Source organism: Phodopus roborovskii, unplaced genomic scaffold (assembly GCF_943737965.1).
Source record: "Phodopus roborovskii unplaced genomic scaffold, PHOROB, whole genome shotgun sequence".
In the NCBI taxonomy this organism is placed as follows: Eukaryota; Metazoa; Chordata; class Mammalia; order Rodentia; family Cricetidae; genus Phodopus; species Phodopus roborovskii.
Genome location: NW_026126588.1, coordinates 8,665,090 through 8,689,964, shown reverse-complemented (window position 1 = coordinate 8,689,964; position 24,875 = coordinate 8,665,090). Strand labels below are relative to the sequence as shown.

General features: G+C 39.0%; 1 protein-coding gene across 1 annotated transcript in view; it reads left to right on the top strand.

Moving 5' to 3' along the window:
• Positions 1 to 24,875, top strand: part of Pkhd1 (PKHD1 ciliary IPT domain containing fibrocystin/polyductin) — a 374,971-nt gene that overhangs the window by 173,195 nt on the left and 176,901 nt on the right. The window contains exons 42-46 of the mRNA XM_051204291.1: positions 3,884 to 3,996; positions 6,556 to 6,661; positions 8,689 to 8,823; positions 16,496 to 16,628; positions 18,844 to 19,090. Of these exons, the coding sequence (XP_051060248.1) occupies positions 3,884 to 3,996; positions 6,556 to 6,661; positions 8,689 to 8,823; positions 16,496 to 16,628; positions 18,844 to 19,090 (734 nt within the window). The remainder of the gene's footprint in view (positions 1 to 3,883; positions 3,997 to 6,555; positions 6,662 to 8,688; positions 8,824 to 16,495; positions 16,629 to 18,843; positions 19,091 to 24,875) is intronic.

Genomic DNA, 24,875 nt, shown 5'->3' with positions numbered 1-24,875 from the left:
TTCTACTTTACTTTTTAGTATAGGATTGAGATGGCTAATTAATACTGTTTTTGAGAATTCTTAGTGCCAGATTTGATTATTTTGAAAATATCTTCCATGCAAAGACTACTAAAGTATTCCTCATTATAATTAATTGAATTTCCATATTTAGCATAAATATGGAATTCCATCAATTATAGATTATTGGGAAGTGGATGTAAATTACTTTTATAACACCTGGTACTTCTTAACCATGGTAGTTGTGGTAAACAGTTACAGGTTTCTTCTACGTAGCAGTTTTAAACACCAATGGTGCTTACTTCTGCCCTGTGAATTGGGTTCATAGTAACTGTTTCCAGATACTTCCACATTTCCCCAGGAACAAAATTCCTCTTGGGTTAGATTCTCTAGACTGTGATCCCCTAAGACCACTAATGTCTTAGAGACGGCCCCAAGTTCCTGAAGACCTGTGGCTTCTTGAATAGTAATTCGTACATCATAATACCCAGATATTCCTAAGTGGAATTTCATGAGGGCCACATGGTAAGTGAAATGTGATTAGAATTGTAAATGACCTCAGGAAATAGAAAATTGGTTTGGAATCCCAAATAATGACACTTAGTAGAGAACAGGCCAACTTGTCCACTTGGAAAGAAAACATTCTGTAACTGGATAAAAACAAGAAAAGACTATTTACAAGTACCCAGGGGACAGAGTCTTTGGGGCTGACAGTAAACACTAGGCTGTAGTTAAGTAAACAGCAGGATGGTTGTGTCAGCATGTTCTGGCTCCTGCACTGGGTCCTGTAGGTCAGCCTTTCAATCTCAGGACAACTCTAGCCCTGACTCACACTTGAAAAGACAAGCACAGTATGTACTCACTCAAATATGGATTTTAGTCATAGAGCAAATGATCACCAGCCTATAATTCACACCACCAGAGAAGCTAGGAAAAAAGAAAAACCCTAAGAGAGACATACATGGTCCCCATAGAAGGGGAAAGGGACAAGATCTCCTGAGCAAATTGGGAACATGGAGGGAGGGGAGAAAGAGTTAGGAGGGAGAGGAGGGGAGAAGAGGAGGGAAGAGGTGGGTATGAGGGAGCAGGAAGATTGAGTCAGGGAAAGAATAGAGGAGAGCGAGAAAAGAGATACCATTATAGAGGAAGCCATTATAAAATGTAAGGAGAAATCTGGCACTAGGGAAATGCCCAGAGATCTATAAGGATGAACTCAACTAACAATATAAGCAATAGTGGAGAGGCTACCTTTAATGCCCTTCCAGGATAATGAGATTGACAACTACCTTATATACCATCCTAGAGCCTTCGTCTAGTAGCTGATGGAAGCAGAAGCAGACACCCACAGCTAAACACTAAGTTGAACTCCTGGAATCCAGCTGTAGAGAGGGAGGAGTGATGAGCAAAAGGGTCAAGAGCAGGCTGGAGAAACCTACAGAGACAGCTGAACTGAACAAGGGGGAGCTCATGCATCCCAGTCTGATAGCTGGGAAAGCACCATAGGACTGGCCCAGAACCCCTGAATGTGGGTGTTAGTTAAGAAAACTTGGCAGTCTATGGGACCTCTAGTGATGGATCAGTATTTATCCCTAGTATACAAATGGACTTTGGAAGCCTATTCCACATAGACGGATACTTTCTGATCCTAGACACTTGGGGCAAGGCCTAGGCCCTGCTCCAAATGATATGACAGACTTTGAAGATCCCCCTTGGAAGTCCTCAACCCTCCCTGGGGAGCAGAAAGGGGATGGGCTGGGGTTTGGTGGGGGTGATAGGGGAGGATAGGCCAGTGAGGTAACTGGGATTGACATGTAAAACAAGTTTGTTTCAAATGTAAATAAAAAGGAAAAACCAACAAACAAACAAAACAAAACAGAAGAAACAAACAAACAAAAAACTGAAGGCCTCGGAGTTAGGAACATTCTTTCACTATTATTGTTGTAAAAGCTTATTTCACATTTCCTTCCATTGGCTTAATTCATGTGCTTTGTAGAACATGAGGTTCATCCAAAGGATAAGGTATTCAAATTCTACCTTCTGCAGAGAACGATGCGAAGTGTCAGCTGTGTACCGAGTCAGCTAGGTTCAGGGCTTAGTAAGACCCCAAATCATCTTTTAATTTCATAACTAAAGTTAAAAAAAAAAGTAAAAACCAATGTTGCTGCAGAGTGCCTGAAACCATAGGATAAAGTGAGTTCATTCAAGCGAAGGAAAATAGAAGATGGCTACCAAGGCAGTGGTGTGAGGTTTGAGTACAAGAAGGAGGAAGAAGGCTCTCAGCTCAAAATAGGGCTGGAGAGATGACTCTGTGAGAGGGATGTTTAGTTTTATTAGCTAGTGTCTTCTGGGAAGAGGGAACCTCAACTGAGAAAATACCAGCCTAGGATTGGCTGGTAAGCAAGCCCGGGGAGTCATTTCCTTGATTAATGATTGATGTGGGAGAGCATAGCCCACTGTGGGTGGTGCCATTCCCTAGGCAGGTGGTCGTATAAGGTCTCTACTTCAGTTCTTGCCTCCATGTTCCTATCTTGCTGGGGTTCTTACTTTGCCTTCCCTTTATGACAGACTCTTATAGATACCTGTAAGCCAAATAAACTCTTCCCTCCCCAAGTTGCTTTTGGTCATAGTATTCTATTAGATCAACAGAAAATGAACCAAGAAAAGGGGGAAACACTTATTCCGGTATGAGTATCTGAGTTTGAATCCCCAGGACCTACATAAAGCTGGGCGTGGTGATGTGCTGGTAATCTCATGTGTTCCTGTGATGAGATGGCAGGTACAGAAAGTAGCATTTCCTAATTTGTGGTCCAGCTAGCCTGGAGTACACAGCTGCAAAGAGGAAAAGACCTTTTCTCAAGCATAGTAGAAGATGTGTATTCATAACTGAGGTTTCTCTCTAGATGCCACACATATGGTGTCACAAACACACCTGTACTCTCACACATATACACCTTAATGCACACACATGATTTTACTATATTTTATGAATACAAGTTTAATAAACATATATAACTTTTTTCATTATAGAAGTTTCAATTGAAGTATACAGCAATCAGTGTGGGTGTGTTCGTAGAGCTGGACAACTATAGTCACAGTAACCAGAACATATTCGTCATTCCTTCACAAATCTCATACTCACTCAAAGTCATGCTCTCATTTTCTTATTAATGGCATCTCATCCCTAGACAATTACTAATCTACATTAGGACAGATTTTCCTTCATAGAACACTCCATACACATGAAAATACACAACCCATGCCAGACTGTGAATAGAGTGATGGTTCCTTGGTTCCTTTCTACATTCTTTAGTAAATCTAGTAGGATGAAAGGGTATATTGTGTGACAGCCCAAGGCCTCCAATGCCACCAGGATGAATGAAGAGGGATTGGAGAGGTGGAAAAGGAGAAGCAGAGGGAATTTTTGTTGTTTTTGTTTTGTTTTATTTTGTTTCATTTAGGGTTTTTCATTGTTGTTCTTGTTTTGTGTGTTTGTTTACTTGCTTGCTTTGTTTTCTTTTGTGGGGGGCACTTCAGGGGTAAGGGGGGGATAAGAGGGGACCAGGAGATAAGCAGAATTAGGGTGCATGATGTAGAAATAATAAAGAAGTTTTTTTAAAAAAAGAACTAACTAACTAGCTCACCTTCTTGCCATTGAAACTTGAAGAAGGATCTAAAATGGAATGCTTGTTATTGAGATGGACAGTTGTCTGGAGGTTGGGAAGTGTGGGTGGGGGTTATCCTGTGATGGAATCTGGGACACCTGAGTCCACAAAAGCCTTATCATACCTGAAAAGAATCATCTGAGGAGGTAGAAAGTTCTCGCCTTGCAGCAACCTTAACATATACGGAATAACTATTTTTCAACCCCTGCCGTTAATTTCTGTAGGGCAACAGAGTGTGTGCAGCTGGCTATGGCTATGTTTTCCACCTTATGACGAGCCAAGCGTCACAAGCTCCACTTCTCTCATTCAAGTTGAACACTGCTCATTCTTGCACACGGTAACGCTGGTTAAACCCATCTATGTACAAGCGTAGTGTTTGTGATTGCGAGATTGTTTTTATGCACAAAGGGTACACACTTCTTGGAACTGGTTTGAGATCTGGAAATTCTATAGCTTATTGTTTCATAGTCATGTTATTGGCATGTTCTTGACATATAAATTGGTATATATACCTACATATAGAACTCATGAGTTTGGAGATAAGTATACATCCTTGAAGCCAACACTGTAATCTGTGCGCCAACATTTATCATGTTGAAAATTTTCCTGCTGGTCTGTTAATTAATACACCAGTTATTATGAAAACATGTGCAATAATTAGGAACCCAATGCAATACTGTTAATTATAGGTATTGTGCTATACAGTGTATTTCTAGGACCTATTTATCTTACACAATTGAAACTTGCTTTCTTTGTGCTTATTTGGCCCAGGTTATCCTCTAGGCAACCCCTAAAACCACCATTTATTTTCTGCTCCTGATATTTAGATTCATTAATTTGTGATGAAGTTAGTTTTTTTTTTCTGGGTCTGGTTAATATCACTCAGCAAAATATCTTACAAATTTATAAAAATTATCACAAGAAGGGGATTATCATTTTCTAGGCCAAATTATATTTTATCATAAGTATATGTGGCATTTTTTCTACTCATTCATCTATTGATGGATACCAAAGATGCTTCTTTTTCTACCTGTTGTGAGTAACTGTGTTATACATGTTAATTACATTTTGTTCTGTGGGAGATAGAGGAAAAAGGAGTCACTTTGGAAGCCAGCAGGACAAAGTATACCTTCTGTAGCTTAAGAAAAATCAGTGGAGAGACCCATTGACTTCCCAAGGGGTTGGTAGCAACTCACAATGTCAAGCCCTTGGAAGGTCGGTGCAAAAGGCTCAGGAGCCTAATGGAGACATTTCTCACAGAGAAGGAGTTCTTGGGTGTGTGTTATCTACCTACCATAGAGAGACAAGAGACTTACCTCAAGTCCTCATAGTAGAGGGAAAGCGCATCAGATGGTAAGAGAAAATATTTGAGGAAACAGGGTGGCGTAGAGAATTTAAAAAATAAAGCAAAAGTGTGGTTTCCAGGGTCAGTCAGGGCTTGACTCAAATCCCAGCATACACCTACTAAATTCCTTGCTTTTATGACACTTTAAAAAGAGTCAGGTTCTATTTGTAAAGTGGGGACAAATATGTGTTGAGGATTTGGTATGAAGGTTGGAGATGCTTCAGGTGATGAACATAGGAACAGCAGGAACTAATGAAGTGGTACCTGAAGTACTGATGATGATAGACGTGTATACTGACTGACACGATGGAGAATGATCAGAGGGGAAAGATGGTGGACTGCTGCTAACCACTGAGGAATTTGCCTCCTGGGGCTGGGATTAGTATACATGGGGTGAAGTTAGCATCCTGTTGTCCCTGCCACTCCTAGAATGTGAGAGAGGGAAGTATCTGGAAAAGAACAACAGACTGAAGGACAAATTCAAACAACTCAGTATACTCTTCCTCTGAGTAATCGAACTTTAAACTGGACAATAGATCTAAGATGTCATTTCTGAAAATAAGATATGAAAGTGAGAAGCGAGTGTATTAAAAATACTTAAGACTGCTAATCATCAAGGAACTGCAGATTTAAACCACAAAGAGCTATAAGTTCATACCTGTTAGGATAAATATATCCAGATTGATGGATGATGGTATTGGAATGGATTTGGATAAAACACAAAAACTTATAAATTACCGGTGGGGATGTTAGTATTAACTGACATCATGCAAACAAAGAAACTCCCTCAAGGAAATTATAAATTTAAATACCACTTGATTCAGTAATTCCATTACCTGATCCAAAAAAAGTAAGATCAATTGAAGAGATATTTGAACTCTCACATATTTATCACCCAATAAATTGGTGAGGAAAGTCTCTCTCTGTCCCTCCCTCCCTCTCTCTTTCTCTCTCTCATACACGCACATACATATGCATGCATGCACAGGCGCGCACGCGCGCGCGCGCACACACACACACACACACACACACACACACAAATAAGACTCAGCTTTACAAATATGAAATACCATCATTCATTACAACATGGATGGAACTGGAAACCACTATTTGAGTGAAATGTAGCACACCTAGCCAAGTACCACATGATGTCACATATATGTAGGATTGAAAATATTGGTTTCAAAGAAGGTGAAAGTTGAAGAGTAGTTCTCAGAGGCTTGAACTGAGGGTGATGAGGAAAGTTAGTTGGCCTGAGTGTTACACTTACACAAAAGGAAATTTTGGAGTTCTAGGCAGATAAAAATGCTCTGTATATTTCAAGAAATACTGGACAGGTTATTTTCTACTTTTACTATAAAAATGATAAATATTTGAAAAGATAGACATGCATACCCTAATTTGAACATCATATAATGTGGTTGGACATTGAGATATCCCACATATGTCTGTAAAGATGTCCCATGACCATGTTTTTTAAAATGCATAAAACCATTTTTAATCCCAATGGGGAATATTTTGATTAATTTATTTTCATTCTTTGCTTTCTAGGTATGGTCTCCTTATATATCCTAAATTTCAACCACTTTGGAATAATGATACTGGCCTCACTCTCTTCCAAGATTTCATGGTTTGGGGAAGTGCAGGTGGTGCCCAGGTAAATATATATGTATATGTGCATATGTGTATACATGTATACATGTATATATGTATGTGTGTATGTATGTATATAAATGTATGTGTGTGTGTCTTTGTTTTCTAGAGGCAGACCATTACATCACTATATCTACAGGATAAATATTAGGGGTATTTACAATTAGGAGATGTCAATTGTAGAGGTTCATCTAAACTTCCCTTCCAGTTCCTACTTATGACAAATAAATGAAGAACCGGAAAGTAAAGGAGTTGTCAAATATCAATACTTGGTCAGGAACACAACCAAGAGTGAAGACACAGACAGTGTTTGCTAGTGTAATATCGTGAGTAATGCAGACTTCAGTCTTAAGGAAAACATGGCTCCTCATTCACTTTAATCATTGTATTTTATTTTCTACTTTTTCTCAAAAAAGATTCATGTTTATTCATTTAGCATCTACTGCCACAGTGACTTTTAAAAAGGGAACTTTGCCTGTTTTCTATGAATTAGTTACAACTAAAATTACCTAGGGTCACTAGTACTATCAAGAGATATTCTCATGCATTCATCTCTGCAATTTAGAACTCTGCAGCCTAGTATGCATAGATGAGGAAATACGTTTATAAAGCATTTAGGGACTAGAGAAAATGCTAAACATTTACTTGAGTCTTCAATAAAAGGAAGACAATTTTGAACAAATAAAGCCTAAAATGCATGATTAGGATAGCTAGCAAGGATATCCCTAATTGTGTTGGATATTTTATTTAAAAAAAAAAAAAAAAAAAAAAAAAAAACTTTCGTGAGTGTAGGAATACTTTCTCAAGTCTCATAGATAAGAATTATTGATTTGAACCAAAGATCTCCTCAATTTCTAGGTATAATAATAGTTTAAAAGCATTATTTCCATCAAGTTTCATAATTATAGTATTTCTTCTATAAAAAAGAAAAATGCTTGTACACTGTGAAAATTGTACTCACAGTTCTAATAGGTACACTTTGCTAGTGTATAACTTATAACCAGAGATTTGCTGGCTAAAGCTTGATGTTACTATTTTTGTATATATTTTCAAATAAGTTATTTTGGGGGACCTGTAATTAGGTAGTAGTTGTTAAGTTATCAGTTCTGGTCTTACCTATTTTGTACTCATAGTCTGTCTTCAAAGAACTGCCATTTTAGAAAATATTGGCAAGCTGACACATTATAAAATTCATGCACAAAATCCAAATGACATGTGAAAATATGATAACATCATATGTGAATGACTCCTAGGCTTCATTCAGTAGGACACGTTCAAGTATGAATGCAAATATGATATAATTTAATGAGCAAGAGATGACCATTGGGTCAGCTGTTGGTTCTCATTTTTAAAATATTGTATTGATTTTTTTAAGTTTCATTCTACATTCCAACCCCAGTTCTCTGTCCCACCCCTTTTAAAGATGGCGAACCTTAGGCCTAGAGAAGTAGAGAAGTTAAAGATCACAGCCCAAGAGTTCTTGATAATATGAGACCAAGATCAATAGTAAGAACCCCATTTCCAAGAACATTGGGATGCTTTTTAACTCTCCTAAACCTTGTTGTTCCTTTATGCCTTTGTAGAGATGCTACACCAAGTACTCACAAATATGCATTAATTTGTATAAATCCATACACAAGGAATCAACCTGTAGACATACTGACTTCCTGATTTTATATTTGCAATCTTCTGACTAGATCTGCTAATGCTGTGAGAAAATGCTTAACACTGAAGTTTTTGAATGTACACTTTTATTAATTAATTTTGTAAGTTTGGGGAATGAGAGATTGTTTTAAATATGTGGACAACTCACATTGACTTCTTAATCTATTGCCTGTTAGAGTATGAATGTAATTTCCAAAGGGATTTGTTAGCTACTTTGAGATGTCTGTACTGATCTTGGTAGACAAAAATCTGCTTAAATATGCCAGTGTGCTTATTTACTTATTTATACTTAATCAATAATTAAAGAGATCTTACGAAAAAAAAGCAATCTTTAGACCTTTGTCATAACAGGCTATTATTTTATAGATTTTTAGAAGTAACAATATCCACCTGAAAAATTTCCAAGTTTATGCATGCAGAGATTGTGGAATTGACATTTTGGAAAGTGATGCAAACACTCTGGTGACTGACAGCTTTTTACTTGGTCGTTTCACACAAAAGGTTTGTGTCTTACTGAGGTGGTTGTGGGTTGTCCATGAGGACCTGATTATGTAGACTGGGCTCCTTGATCACAGAAATGTTATTGTGTCATGGTAAACAAAGGAGCATTTTATTTGTCACAGTCATGATATCAATAATATAATTTGAGTACTTAGAGTTGAGGTGTTGAGTTCATGTAAATCCTAAGTCATTAATAGTTTGAAAAATTCTGATTTGATTTAAAGGTATGTTTTTTAATGTATACAAATTCAGTATTAAACCTAATAATTTGAGTGTCATGGCTCATACCTGTAATTCTAGCAATTTGGAGGCTGATGCAGAAGATCGTGACACAAGTTCAAAGCAGGGTTGAGGTACAAAATGAAACCCTGTCTCTCAAAACCAAAACAAAGAAACAAACCTGCATCAAGTTGATTTAGTTCACTTTTCTAGAGCCTCTCAAAGACTGTGAACATCATGAAGTCACATTGTCCCTCTGCTCTGATGTTCTGAGCTTCTTCACTAAATTTTTGTTAGCAGGAGTATTTCTACATTGAGCCTGAACCCCAAAGAGCATGGATGAAATTATCTAGGCTGATAGAAGTGAGGCAAGTGTGGCTGTTGGTGGCTTCTGAGTCCCTGACAGGTGTGGACATTGGGGTGGGGTCAGGGTTCCCAGGTAGAATGAGATTTCAGGTATTGGGAACTGACAGAAAGGACGGAATAGATATGAAGATGGAATAGAAAGGGAGGGGAGAGCTTGAGGGGGTTCACGGTGGAGGAGAAGGCTGGGCCCGTCTTGAGGAACTATGAACTCCACAAGAAATAGAAGAAGAGGAGAAAGATGGGACTCTGCAGGTGGTCAGCTACAGGACTGGGAAATTGAATTGGAGAACAGGAAGTGAGAAGATTGTCTACTGCCTCCCTAGCCAGCATGCCCAGAGGGTTTCCAGGAAAATGCCTTTAGTGTTGGTGGCTGAGACAAAGGAATGTATGTGATAAGATTTTGTATGTGAATGCATAGCCCTTCAAAAAAAAATATGGGTTTCTATGTTACAGAAATCAGACAATAGATGGCTTGTCCTGCATTGCATAGTTCAAGGGCCCATGTGAGTTCTTTTTACATTGTTGTGACCAAAATACATGCCACAAATAATTGAGGAAAGAAAGATTTATTGTCCCTCGGAGTTTCAGTCCTTCATGGTAGGGGAGGAATGGTGGCTGGAAATTATGATAGATGGGATAAGTCATGTCCAGCAGAAGTTTGCAAATTTAGAGCTGTGATAGGCAGAGCTATGATAGGAACCAGGGCTTGGGTATAGCATTCAGGGTTCTTCCCTCAATGATTGGGTTCTGTCAAGCTAGTCTCCATCTCCTCAAGGCTCCATAGCCTCTGAAATGTCTGCCACTCTCTATTGAACAAGTGACAAAACTCAAGCCTGTGACGGCCATTTCACATCAAGATATGGCATAAGCTGCTTCCCAGATTAGCGGGACCATTTCCCCTTAGGGAAGTTCTGAGCACCCATGTCTTCTTAGACTCCAGACCTTCAGTAATTTCCTGTGTCCTCATTTCTAAGAGTCACATAGATACCGGCAATTAACATTTATATTACCTTTCTTGTGGAGGTGGCAAGTGCCTGAATGGGTCAGTTTTGGCTAACATTTGGAGGGTATGGTTATCAGCGTGGAAGTCACAGAGAGAGGAACATGAAACACTGCTCACATCCACAGTCAGGAAGCAGGATGTGATGAGCAAACACCTCTCCTCAGCTGGCTTTCTCAGTTTTTGCGGCCCTGGACTCTATCCCCCATTCAGGTAGGGGCTTTCCAGCTCAGGTGACTCAGTCTAACCAATCCCTACCAGACATACCCAGAGCCATGTCTCCTAGGTGATAGTAGATTCTGTCAAACTGACAACAGTGGACCATCACAAAACAGTTAATCATGTGTAGGTGGTTTGCAGAATTCTCGGGATCCATGGGGAGAGTATTCTCTTCAGTTTGTTCCCGAATGTATTCAGTAGAAGTTCATATGCTAATTAAATCTTGTTCTTACAGGGGAGATTACTTCATAGATGAATGTTAAATTAAAATTAAAAATATTTAAATTATTTTGTTATTGAGTTACAGTTTCCTATATTTAGCTCTTCACTTTGGAGTTAACCCTTTTTGAAGTATCTTTTTCCTGACATTTTTTATTCCCCTGCCCCCCCCCAGGGTTGCTGATTTAGAGATGACTCATCTCTCTAGCCTGCCTTGTCTCCAGAGGGGATGCTGCAAGGTCAATGGACCCTAAATCTAGTAATGACTTTATACTACATACTGAAGCAATCTTGCCCATAAAACTGAGTAACTGTCCTGGCAAATTAATGTTTTAGAGTCTTAATTGATGTTAACTAGACATCATAATCAGTGGAAGAGTGACATAGGTTAAGATGTAATTTATGACCAAAGGATACTTATTATGAGATAATAAAATATAATCACACTCCTGATGTTATTCACTAGCAATGCAGTCTAGATGATGACCTTTGAGACTCTTAACAAATGCAGGACAACGGTTTACTGATAAAAGCTCCTGCACAAATGTGTTCTAGAGAATTCTAAATAATAGTAAGTCACCAAAATAATGAAACCATTCAATTTTATATCCAGCTGTTACCTAAATGATGATATTGTTCAGACTGGATTAATAGGTAAGATGAAATGGAGAGATCCATTGACTTTACAAATGCAAGTTCCAGATTCATGCCAAGTGCTTGATTGGACAGCCTTGCTGTTCTCCAGACTTGTGATCAAATACTATTGATTATAAGGGAAGTGTTTTGGTGGGAAACATTTATTAATAGGTATGTCATTTCCTATGAAGTGTTTTCTATGAAAATTTTGTCCTAGGGGTGTGCCTTCAGGAAATTTCACTTACCTATGCTGTTACCATACACCCTTTTGGGTCTGCAATTGAAAATAAGTCTAGAAATGTATAATGCATTATGAGGATTACAGTTAATGAAATTGGGTCATGGTAGCAATTCCTGTTAAATAAATAAACCTTAGCTACTCTTTAAAAAATAAGTGTGTGGTATGACAGATGTGTTAAAATTGTCCTCATTACAATAATTATTTTGCTGTCAACCTGGACACTGTGATCCTGAAATTTTTAAATATACACAATGAAATAAGTTGCATTTGCAAAAAGTGTTGAAGGGTCTGAGAAATCCCGTGATTGATGCAACAAGAAAAATGGCAATCTTTAATTAATGAATTTTAAAGTTTATTATAGAGTCACATTTTTGGCAGGTATCTTTTTATTTTTTCATTAAATGTAAGGAGGATGCTAAATGATGGAATAAGATTTTGCCCATCTCTCAACCTTGTCTGGCTTTGTAGAATTAAGGTTTTTTAGAGAATTTGCCCTTCTCACATTTGATTGATAGCATATAATCATATCTTCTAACAGATAATAGTTTATGCTTTTTGTGAGTAGAGGCAAATTAAGCATGTTTGTGTTGGTGTTCCTACCTATTGTATCACCTGTCTGTTCATGGGCATAGAATACCTTTAATTTTCAGGAAGAAAATGTTTGAGTACCAGCTCGCTACATCTTATTTTTTCTGGGCAGTTTTTGATGCTAGCTGCTTAACATACAGTTTAATCATCCTCCTGTTTCATGTATAGACATCCCAGTTTGGCTTTAAATTTTGTTCTCTTTATGTTTCTGAGTATCTGCAGGCTGACTGTCTTTTTGTTGCTATTGGAAATAATTTGGTATTTGTTTAAAGACACCAGTCATTTTTTATGGATGTGATCATGGCATCATGGTTATATCAGAACCATGCTTAAATATTATGTGTGTACATGTGGTATAATGTATGTATGAAAATATATCCCATGAGATTTAGCAGGTAAAAAGGAGGTGAAAAGAATAAGATGTCACAGTGAAAATGTTTGAATCTGGATCACTGCTAATCAGAAAATTCTATGCCCTTTCAACTTCTTCATTCATTTGAGAATGTTTATAATAAAAATGTAAAGTATTCAGCAGTGCTGGTAGAGCTGCCTCATTCTTCCTCCATTTTCTCCAGGGGTTATTTCTCATTTTCATCGGGGATTTGTCTACCCCAGTTCAGACCTTTCATCTTTTTCGTGCCTCTAAATTCTGTTGCAGGGCCCCTCTTTTCTCAATATGCTTGCTCCCGCTGGGGGAAATCTCATTTTCTCTCATGGTTTCAATTACTATCCCTGCTGATGTCTCCCACGTATTTGCATTTTCTACTGTCTTATTTTGTGCTTTCAGTTTTAATCATTGTTTTTGTTTTCCTTTCCCTCATTTTTCAAACATGATTTGGACTGTCCTGTGTTGCGTCTTTTCAAAGATATTTTTCTCATTTCTCACATGCTCATTATGTTTTGACATTCTAGCTACCAGAATTAAATTTTTAACATGCCTGCTGGTTGTGATGATGCCATAATTACATTAACGACGTTAAACTGTACTTCAGCAATTCTAGACTTCAATTTTTTAAACTTTGTTCTTTTTCCTCTTAATGCTCAAGGTCTTCATTCGTGCATATAATACATTTTGATCAAGCCTACTCCAACTCCTCTTTTATCCACCCTATCATTCCCTCTTAACTTCATGTGATCTGTTTTTTCTTCTTCTAATCCATTGAGTTCACTTAATTATACTTGCACATGCAAGGATACAGGAACATCAACTGGAAATATGGGTAGCCTCTCAGATGCTACACTACTGAACAAAATGTCCCATCCCCTCCCAGCAGCCATCAATGGCCAGAAGAATCTTAACAAGGGATGGGGCCTTGTTTGCCTTCTTTCTTTGCTTACCTTTCATCCTCTGCTTCTTCTACTTTCCATTGGCCCTACCTTTGAAAGCAAATGTTATATGGAAATATTTACAGAGAAAAGCACACAATGTGTTTTGTAAGTACATTTTTAATTAAAGTAGAATTACATCATCTTCCCACTTACCCCCCTTTTCCTTCCAACCCATCCCATAAACCCTCCAACTCTCATACTGATAGTTTCTTTTCCCTAGACCAAGTACTATAGACAACTAATGACTGCCAGAGGAGGGAGAATTAGCCTCTCCCAGTGATGGGCCCCCTAAATACATATCTAATATGTAGAGGTCAGCCCTGAAACAAAAAACACACAAAGAGCAAAAAAAGAGATACAGTAGGTTGCACTCATATATTTGTGCATACATACACATATAAGTATATGTATATATGTATGTCTGTAACAGTAATGATCACAATGTGTTTTTCTCAATAAATCAAATCAACTGTGCACCACCCAGATTAAAACAAACAAACAAACAAAAACTACCTATTTCCCTTGCAATGTCCCCTTTCTATTCCCAGATTTAAACCTATGTATCCAAAGCTAAAGGGGAACCATGATTCAGACTCCTCTATGATATGAATTGATTTTTTTCTTCTCATTATTTGATATAACACAGTCACACAGCACATAACTCTATTGTTTCTGGGTTTCTTTGGCACAATAATATGTCCATGAGCTTTGTCTGTGTCTTCTTGTGCTGTAGTAATTTATTCCAGTCATTGGGTATTACTCCATTTTGTGACTCTACCAAATATTTTCTCACGATCAATTGAGTTCACGACAGGAACTGGTGGTATTTGACAGTTTCTAGCCATTTTCTACCTGATTTTACTCATTTGAAAAAAAAATCTTATAGACTCTCGGAGCTTTAAAACTTATACTCAGAGCTCATGTAATTCAACTCACGCCTTGTGTGTGTGTGTTGGGGGGGGGGGATTCAGGTTGAAAGTGCATTTCCCCAGAGCCATTCAGTAAAGAGGTGGACTGTTCTGCAGCAGCGGCTCCTCTTATTGGGAGCCCCTGCAATGCAGCAGCCTTGAATCTGGTAACACATCATTCCCTTTGACTGTCCATTCAGATATTTCCCCCACCAGACATTTTCCTTGATAAATTAACTGTTTAAGGTAAGGTACCATGCAGGGTTTCATCATTACATCGTTGTAGATGTATCAACCCACTTTGCGTTTACTTTTCTGCCCCCCCCCCTGCCCTTCCCCATTATCCATCCTCCTTTGCTACCACACCCTGTTTTTCATACCGATTTCATCTCCCTTGCATTCCCATTGTCCTATCCTTTCACACTCTCATTTCTTGAAGATCCCTTCATCCCAGATCCCGAAGGCAACAGCACAGCTTGTTCAACCACCAACTTGTTATTCCTATATTGTCGGTGCCCAGAATGGGCCGATAAATGCTCTGTGCAGGCAGTGTGATTCATGCAGGAACCAGTGGACAGCCACTGCTGTCCAGAGAGCGCTTGTTTGCCCTGCACACCTTTCTGTTTTTCTGCTGGCTCTTTGTATATTTGTGATGTTTTCAACTCTTACTTGAGTAAGAATAAAATCTTATTAATGATGTTTTCATTTCCCTTTGATTTGCATCCTAACTTTACCTACACTGAGATTTTATTTATTTCTCTTGTTTGTTTATATTAGTTGTCATTTTTTCTATTGGAGATTTTTTTGGGTAAAAAAACTTTAATAGTTCCAATTGCACAACTATTTTTTAACAATGGAACAATGCAGAGCCAACAGCTTAGTTAAACGGGCTTTGCTGAAGAGGCTTTGTAGGAAAATGTAGATATCTAAAATGTTTTTTTTTTTCTTCTGTATTATCTGTAGAGAAGTTGATCTTTACTATGTGTCTTTCTGCATTTTGGCACACGTATAAGTTTGTGGTGCCGGTAACCGATACTCAGAAGACTTGTCTCAAACTCAGCTCCCTCAGGCCTCATCTCTCTAAGCACATCCTCTTCTGACTACTAATGCTGAGCCATCACTAATCTACTCTCTGTTGGGATGGTTCCTTGCTCAATAATTACTTAAGTGGGGTCATATGGTATGCCACATTTTGGGATTAGCTTCTTTCGTTGCTAATGTGTTCAGGGATTCATTTCACTTGTGTTTATTAGTATTCTATCCCTGATTAATGAATTACAAACCACTGCACCAATGTAACATAGTTCTTTCATTCATTCAATTGTTGAAAACTTTTAAATTGTGTTCCAGGTCTAGTGATAATAAGCAGTTGGGTATAACCATTTATGCAATATGTTTATATGACTGACCCTTCTCATTTTTATAAGGTAATTACCTAACAATTGAATGGCTGTTTCATATGAGGCATGGTGAGAAGCTGCCAAAGTGGTTTCCATTGTAGCTATCCCATTGTGTATTCCGTAATCAATATGTGAGCTTCAGTAGCTCTCCATTTCATAGGCATTTGATAGTGACAATTTTAAAAAATTCTAAAATTCTAATAGATATATTGTATATTATTTGCACCCCCTACTTTATATGATGTTAAACATTTTGAAATATGGCTACTTACTAGGCATACATTTCACTTTAGAGAAATGTCTTAATTTCTGCCTTTTTACTTTGAGATTTGCAGTTTCTTTCTGTTTTATTAGATATGTTCTTTTTCATAAATATTAGTAGTAAGCGTTTTGTTGTTTCAATACTTTCAGTATGTATAGCTTGCAATGTTCTTGTTTTAATTATTTTACTTGTGCATTACAACTAGATTTCATATATCTGGCAGTCTTACTTTGTATTTTTGTTTTTCTTTCTGTTTTTTTTTTTTTTTTAAAAAAAAAAACACAGGGAAGTCTATGTATGTCAGCTGGGATTAAAACTCCCAAAAGATGGGAACTGATGGTTTCTAATACAACCTTTGTTAATTTTGATCTGAACTGTGTGGCCATTAGAACCTGTTCTGGCTGTTCCCAAGGACAGGGTAAGTTTGAACAGACAGGACAGATGATAAATAAGACCAGTGTTCAGGTGAGTAAGACAAATAACGGCAGGGGCTCTGATGAGTCAATATTTCTTTCACTTGTATGATTATATCAATACAAACTTTTCAAGTTCCACAAAAGAATTCAGGAGGCTAGGTGCTTCCCACATGAAATCTGTAGTTCCCATTATATGTCTCAGTGACCATGACACTTACATTTCTATGGCTCACCTGGACTCTTAGCTTCACAAAGTGGAGACATCTCTCTTGGCTAGTGTCTGTTTTTAAACTGGTACGTGGAAGAGAGGCTGTTGCCTAGTGAGAAGTTCATTGGTAAGATGAATAAATGAATTTAGACGCATGATGGACAGATGAGCACAAACTGACCTGCACACACCACTGCTGATAGATCCCAAGCCAGAGTACTTAACGTCTTCAACAACTTGGGCTGTGATGTGTACAAGGCAAACAAGGGTAATTCTTGATGACTTGTTAACTGCCATACAGAGTGGTGGGAAGTAACTCCTTGGAGGACTCACAGGCCAAGGTGAAAAGAGGCAGAGAACAATTTAGTTGATCTGATCGTTGTAAACAGCCAAACCAAGCAATTCAAGTAAATATGCTCTTGTGGTTTGAATCACCAATTTGGATAATTGTTTGTTTTTTTTAATTAAATGAATAATCAGCCAGTCTCCACTTTACTCTTTTACCCTTATGTCAGCAGAGCCAAAGGTTGGGGATTTTAGTTTAAGATTGGGAGACAGTCGTAGGAACGTTAAAATGCCCTATGGCAAACACTTCAGTTCATAGTTCTCCAACTCCCTGATGATTTCATATCATTCATCAGACACCGAGAAAAGAATCTCTTGTCACTGGATGATGTTGGGTGAATAAGCGTTTCATTTGTTTAAAAACTGTCTACCATAAGATCTACATAAGAATGTAGAGGGTACAATCAGAAAAACCACACGCTTCTTCAAAAATGATTATCCGAGAACATGACTTCTGAAGGGCGACGAAAGCAATCTTGGTGAAGTTAACACACCAATGAAGGATCGTGGATGGGTGTACCTTGGAGAAGTGATTCTTCCAAGGCACCAAAGGGTAAACAGAAAACTACAACAGGAAAGGATTTCTAGGCATTACAGATGACACAGGCAAAATCTTAGAGATTTTATACATCAGATTTTCCTTGGAAAATGAAACATATGTCCAACAATAGACAACTGTGGAGGTGAGGGTATTAGTAAGTTTTATGTCTACAGAACATGGCATTAGCAAGTCTTTCACACATGACTTGCTTCACTGCCCATAATTCACTGATAAGCAGAGTGAAAGAAAATGCTACATCATCTGTGAGCATCTTGTTCTCATTTGTTTTTTATTTGCTGTAGTTTATAACGTGCATGACACAACAGTACGCAGTGTATGTGTTGACTGTTGTATACTGTTCTTCAGTGACAGGGAAGCATGCTATAAACGTGTTTCTAGGTTGGTGGTCTGGCCATGGTGGTGACATTAGAGAATGAGCTGAGAGGTGTGGCCTGAGGTAATATTTATAAAGTGTGTTCCTAATACTCCTAATGGTTAATAGGATGTTGGTTTTGAAAGTAAGCAAAATAAAGAAATGAAAGTATAAATCTCACTGTTTGAGGCATTATTGATGAGGTCAGGGTTATGATAGAAGAATGGAAGCCAAAAGACTGGGAGACTAGAGTGTAACACCTCTAGTTTTTAGGGAACTAGTGCTTGTTATTTCTGTTCCTTAATAGAAGAGCTCTTCCCAGACCCCCATGGTATGGTTGGTATTTGGAGCTATTGTTCTGTTACCTAGAAAATTGTAATCATTGTAGGAAATTTAATAGCATCTCTTTGCCATTCTTCTCAGCCGCCATTAGCACCACCAATGTGACAGCCCATAATAACTCAAAAGAATGTCAATGTTTCTTGGAGAGTAAAATAATCCTTGGAACAAAATCATTGCCTTACAGACTAAACTAAATGGTGGCTGGCTATGCTGTTCTTGGCTCCCAATATCTCTAACACATGTACCCTGACATAAGAGAACATTTGCATTCTTTTTGTCTTTTGTGGATGACTGAATGAATACGAAATTTTAGAATGTTCTAGATAAAGTACTGAAAGGGATCTTGTGAATTTAGTTTTGTAGCAACAGATTCACGTTGTGTGTAACAGTCTGTCTTCTAATTTGTAGGTGGATTTACTGTGAAGACCAGGGAGTTAAAGTTTGAAAACTCTCCAAATTTAGTAGCATTTCCATTTCCTCACGCAGCAGTTTTGGAAGACCTAGATGGGTCCCTGTCTGGGAAGAATGGAAGTCACATTCTTCCTTCCATGGAAACCCTCTCAGATACATGCTTAGCCAATGCCAGCTTCAGTCATATTGTCCCGGGCAGCATCTGCGGGGAAGGTGTTCTCTTTCATCGTATGTCTATTGGTTTGTAAGTAGCATTAACTGCACATCTCTGCTTGTTAATGGGCGTGTACATACCACCCAGTCAGGCCTAAGCTTATGGATGGGAAATTGTTTTGTGAAGAGCTGAAGTGTTTATTTCTTTAAAGGTGAACTGGGACTAAGGTGACCATTGTGAAATCAATCACGGAATTATGGTGGTTTTAGGCTCATTCAAATGGTATCTGTTAATATCGTTGCACGAGCTGTCATAGCCCATGATTCCTTATTGACATTTTGAGTCAACAGCTTCTTTGAAAGACTCATGACCCACAACATATTTGAAATTTATTTAAATGGGAAGTATTATTTAAGAGATTCCACTAATGCTGTCCTCATTTATAAACATGCACTTTCCCCAAGCTCTTTTTAAGTGCTCAGCGTGCTTCAGGGGAGCAATTGCTGATGCCTTCTTTTACGTGCCAGGTCGCTCACTCTAGTTCATTTTCCTTGTTAATTTCATGAACTATTGGATTCCTACAATACCTTTCCTATTAATATTGGAGCAAGGACTCCTTGGTTATGCTACTCAAACTACCATTAAGTCAGCAGCTGGGCTGTTTATAATGTATAATAGGATTGCTTCTGCCCTCTTTAATTTCCAGGTAATGATTGCAGAGTGTCTGGGGCTCTCCCTTTTACCTATTTCAAATGCATTGTATATATTTAGCCACACTTATTTCCTCCCTTTAAGTGTCCCAACTCCATGAATATTAAGCCAAGTAATTCCATCAGACCACATTGGCAACTTATTTGAACCAGTCTACTCTGGGGGTGGGGGAGATCATGGAGGCAGGGCCGCACTAGCTGTATACTGAGTGCATAGAGAAGTGTCTCTTCTCTTTCTCCTTTGGAAGGTTTAAAAATAGAGTTATCTTTAACCAGTCCAAATATTTTCTCTCTCCATGTTCCAAAATATCCATTATTTTCTCTACTGTGAAAGGGCCCTGCGATCCACTGAGTAACATAAGAGTGACAGGGAGATGTTTTCATTTCTAATTTTGCTTGTCCTGAGGATAACTTTTTCCTTCATTCCCAGGAATGTAGCCTGATTTTCATTATCATCATATTTATGCTTCCACAAAACCTGGCTTTGAGGACTGTTGGGGGAATCTATGAAAGTTAGTCTTTTCTTTCTTATATGATTTATTTTTTTCCTACATGATGCTAAAAGATTTGTGTAGTGAAGAGAAACAGCATGTGCTTGTATGATATTTATCTGTAGATATTTGTCAAACTCCTAAAATGGCTTTCTTTAAGGTTTGAATAGGGTGTGTGTGTGTGTGTGTGTGTGTGTGTGTGTGTGTGTGTGTGTGTAGGAGGGTGCTGGGCATTGTGGTGGTGAAGGTTCTGCCATACTCCAGCCCTGTCCCCAATATCAGTCCTCGGCTCTCCAGAGCTAGGGCTGTGCAGCCTTTTGCTGTAGAAACATGTCATGGTCATCCCAGCCTGGGTCTCATGACAGCCCTAATGCGATTTTCTAAGTAGACCCAAAGACTCCTGGTAGGATGAAATAGTTTTTCTTTAATGCATCTCCTCCCCAGGTTTAAAATATACAACTCCATGTCCTGGAAACCTTTTTAGTACCACAAAATCCAAGATGATTCCTTGTTCTTCTACCCAGACTTCTATTTTAAAATTTCCAGTGAACTCACAGGTCTAGGCACAGAAGCTCAGCTGTCACAAATTAGCCGAAGGGAAGCCTTAGCATGCTCCTGGTGATGGTTTGGCCCCTGAGCCCTCACTAGAAGAAGACTGTTGGATTATATGAGCTGTGAAGCCTGGCGGTTCAGAGCAGCCTATGGGCTATCACATAGCATCAATGGGAATCTCTTGAAATGCAGACCTTCAGTACAGTCCTCAGACCCCAGACATCCTGAATGAGAGAGAACCAGTAATGCAAGGGGACCTTTGGGCAGCCCTGCTCCTGGGTCCTTCCAATTATACACTCCCAGCTCCTACCCCTCCCTTGTTGTGCTCAGTGGCTTGATCTTTGTCCCAGAGCATTATAACCTCATTAGGAACATGTCAGTGCTAATGAGCAATTTGAATTCAGCTTAGATACAAAGTTTGTTGTGTTTCATGGAGAAAGGATTAATTTGTTGTGCTGTTTACCCTGGGGCAAGTGCTGCTGTCTTTACTTTCAACTGGTACCCCCTTCCCTCAGCAAGTGGTCCCCAGAGGGCAGGGAGTGAGGTTCCGTGTAGCTGTACAAACAAAGCTCCACTCTCCCCCCATTTGCTAATATCCAATACTTGGGATGTTTTCTTCTCTGTTAGGCCCCATCCCTGGCTCCTTTTCACTATACATAAGTCCTTTGTTTGATGTGAGTGATCTTAGGATCCTGTCACTCACTGTCTCACTCAAACCCAACTGGTGCCCACATCTGTGGTAGACGTTTCCTAGACTCCGTGACTCAACACCAGCAGTTTGATTGACAGAATCGAGTAAATATTTGAAGTTGGCCATAATACTCAATGTCCAAGTGAATTAAAAATGGCTGCCCAGCACAAGGCAGAGAAATTCATCATTTGTTACATGACAACATGTTTCATCTTCGTGGTCCTTCTTATGTTGTTGGTATCGTGGAAAGTGTTTATTCCCAAGCTCCTGCTTCCAGAAGCTTTCTTCCAAGAGCCCCAGGATGATGATGTCAAGTCAGGACTTTCTCTTAGGCTACTGTGGCAGTAACGTTTTCTCCCATGGTCTACTGATGAAAGGGCCCACAGAGTTGTGGGAGTTTTCTTTAGAAATTTTTTAATTACATTTTTATTTATTTATTTGTGTGGAAGTAGGACATGTGTGTATGCATACATGTGTGTATGAAGGTCAGAAGAGAACTTCTACCATGTAAGTTCCTGGAATTGGACTTAGATTTTTGGGCTTGGTGGCAGGCATGTTTACACACTGAACCATCTTGGCTCCTATACCCTGCTTGTATTCTGTCTCCAGACTTACAGAACTAATTTCTTTTGCTTTTTGTATAATTATGCAGACTATGTATAATGCTAACAATAGTGGGTGTGTGTATGTGTGTGTGTGTGTGTGTGTATGTGTGTGTGTGTATGTGTGTATGTGTGTGTGCGTGCGTGTGTGTATGTGTGTGTGCGTGTGTGTGTATGTGTGTATGTGTGTGTGCGTGCGTGTGTGTGTGTGTGCGTGTGCGTGTGCGTGTGCGTGTGTGTGTGTGTGTGTGTGTGCGCCCACATGTATGCTTTCAGATCTTCATTTTAGAGTTTTTTATTCTTTGAGAAATTCACACAATCTATTTTGATCATTTTCACCCCCCTCTTGCCACTTCTTCAAAATCTCCCTTGTCCTCCAGTGAGTCCAGTTTATGTCGACCTACTTCAGAGGATGGGGCCTTTCTTAGAGTGTGATTGATATGCCAGGTGCCATTCCATTGAAGAAATCTGGCTTTCCCTTGCTCAGCATTATTCAATAGTGCCTCAGCTAGGAGTGGAAATGATGTCCACCTCCTCTCCTCCATGATGGCATTGTGTCTGGCTTGAACATACACAGATCTTATTCATGCTATCACAGTCTGTGAGTTCATGTGAGCATCTGCTGCATTGTATCTGGAAAATGCCACTTCTTCAAAGTCATCCACCACCTCCTTTCTCTGTCCTTTACATGCTGATGTCTTTGGAGGATCTGTGAGTTTTCCTTTCCCTTCAAACATGCATGCTTCCCAAGCCATCTGGGTTATTTTCACAGTCAGAGATGACTCTCCAATGTTTCCTTTAGTTCAACTACTCTCCTACATTTCAGTCTGCATAGGCTGATATGTTAGCCAGTCGGCACACGTGATTACTGAACATATGAAATATGGCCAGTATAAATTGAGATGTGCTCTAAGGATAAATTATACACCATATTTCTATGATGTTATGAAAAGATAATGTGACAAGCTTTAACAACTTGCTATTACTGGTGAGGTTGAAATGCTATTTAGGATATATTGAGTTACTCTATGTTAAAATTACGTTCAGTGCTCATTTTCACTTTTTTAAAAAAGTGAAAGTGGCCACTACAAAATTTCAAATAAAAGAGATCTGTAGCTGGCATTTTGGGGTTGCTTATATTTCTACTGAGCAACTCTCAGTATTTTCTCTTGTGTATTTCACACTCAGTGTGACTGTATGGACTGATATCTTTGCTCCACAGACCTGCTCCTCCCTGGGTGTTTAGGATCAAACACACATGTTATGGCTTTTACCTACTTTGTCCCGTCAGTTGACTACCAGGTTCTTTCCTTCCCTCTCCCCTATCTCTGTTCCTCTTTCTTTTCTCCCACCTTCCCTCCCTCCCTCCCTCCTTTCCATCCTTCCTCTCTCTCTCTCTTACCTTCTTTCCTTCCTTCCTTTCTTTTCTCCCCCTCCCTTCCTAACTCATTCTTTACTATTTCTTTATTTCTTACCCTCCTCCTATTTAAAAATTATTTTTAAGTTATCATACAATATCATGGTTTATTATGGTATTTCCATATGTGTATGGACTTATGCTTTGCTTTAACGCATTGCCCCATGACCACCCTCAACCCTGTCACCAGCCTACCCTGGTACTGGTCCCCTTCTTTACTTCAAATAGCCACCCTGCTTTAGTTTTCTATTTCTGTTATTAGATACCATGAGCAAGGCAACTTATAGAAGAGAGAATTTATTTGGGACTTATAGTATCAGAGGGTTAGAGTCTGTGACCATCATGGCAGGAAGTCTGTCAGCAGGCAAGCAGGCATGGTCCTGCCCCAAATGATGTGACAGACTTTGATGATCTCCCATAGAAGACCTCATGCTTTCTATGGAGCAGAAGAGGGATGGGGTTTAGTCAATGGGGCTGGGTGGGTATTGGATAATGGGAGGGAGAGGGAACTAGGATTGATACATAAAATAAGATTGTTTCTAATTTAAATTATACATACACATACATACATACATGCATACATACATACATAAATGGTCCTGTAGGGACTATTATCAAACTACTACCCACCCCTTTGGTTTGGATTTCATGTCACAAGTATTTCATTACCTTCCTTTTTTCTCTCACCCCATTATGATTTTTATCTTTGATTTCATGGCTTCCTTTCTGTTATGATAAAAGGTGTGGGGGAACCTTGGCAGATTCTATGCAGGCGAGGGTGACTGAGGTGGGGGACAAACATGCCAGGCACACATAACTTGGTGAGTTTTATTGGAAAGGGCAATGTGGGAAGGAAAGAGAAAAGAGGTAAAGAGACACAGAGACAGAGACTGGACAGGAGAGAAGAGGGAGACAGATTAAAGTCATGTTGGCACCAGGGAAACAGCAAGAAAGAGAGCATAAGTGGGTGGGAGTCTTTCCTTTAAAAGGGTCCTTTGCACCTGCATCCAGACTAGTAGAACCCTGGGCTGACCAGAGTACTGCCTGAGTACATTCTGCCAGGTGACAGGGGCAGGCCAGCATAATGCCTGAATCACACACACACACACACACACACACACACACACACAGAGAGAGAGAGAGAGAGAGAGAGAGAATGTTTTAAATTTAGATTCTGCTTATGAGATTAAAATCTTGTGGGACTTGCCCTAAATTAGTCAAATACAGACAGACAGACAGACAGACAGACAGACACACACACACACACACACACACACACACACACACACACACCATGTATCTGCACACACAGGTTTAAATTTAGATTCTGCATGTATGATTAATCTTGTGGAACTTGTCCTAAGTCAGTCTTTATTTCATATATCATAATAATTCCTTGTTGCATTCATTTT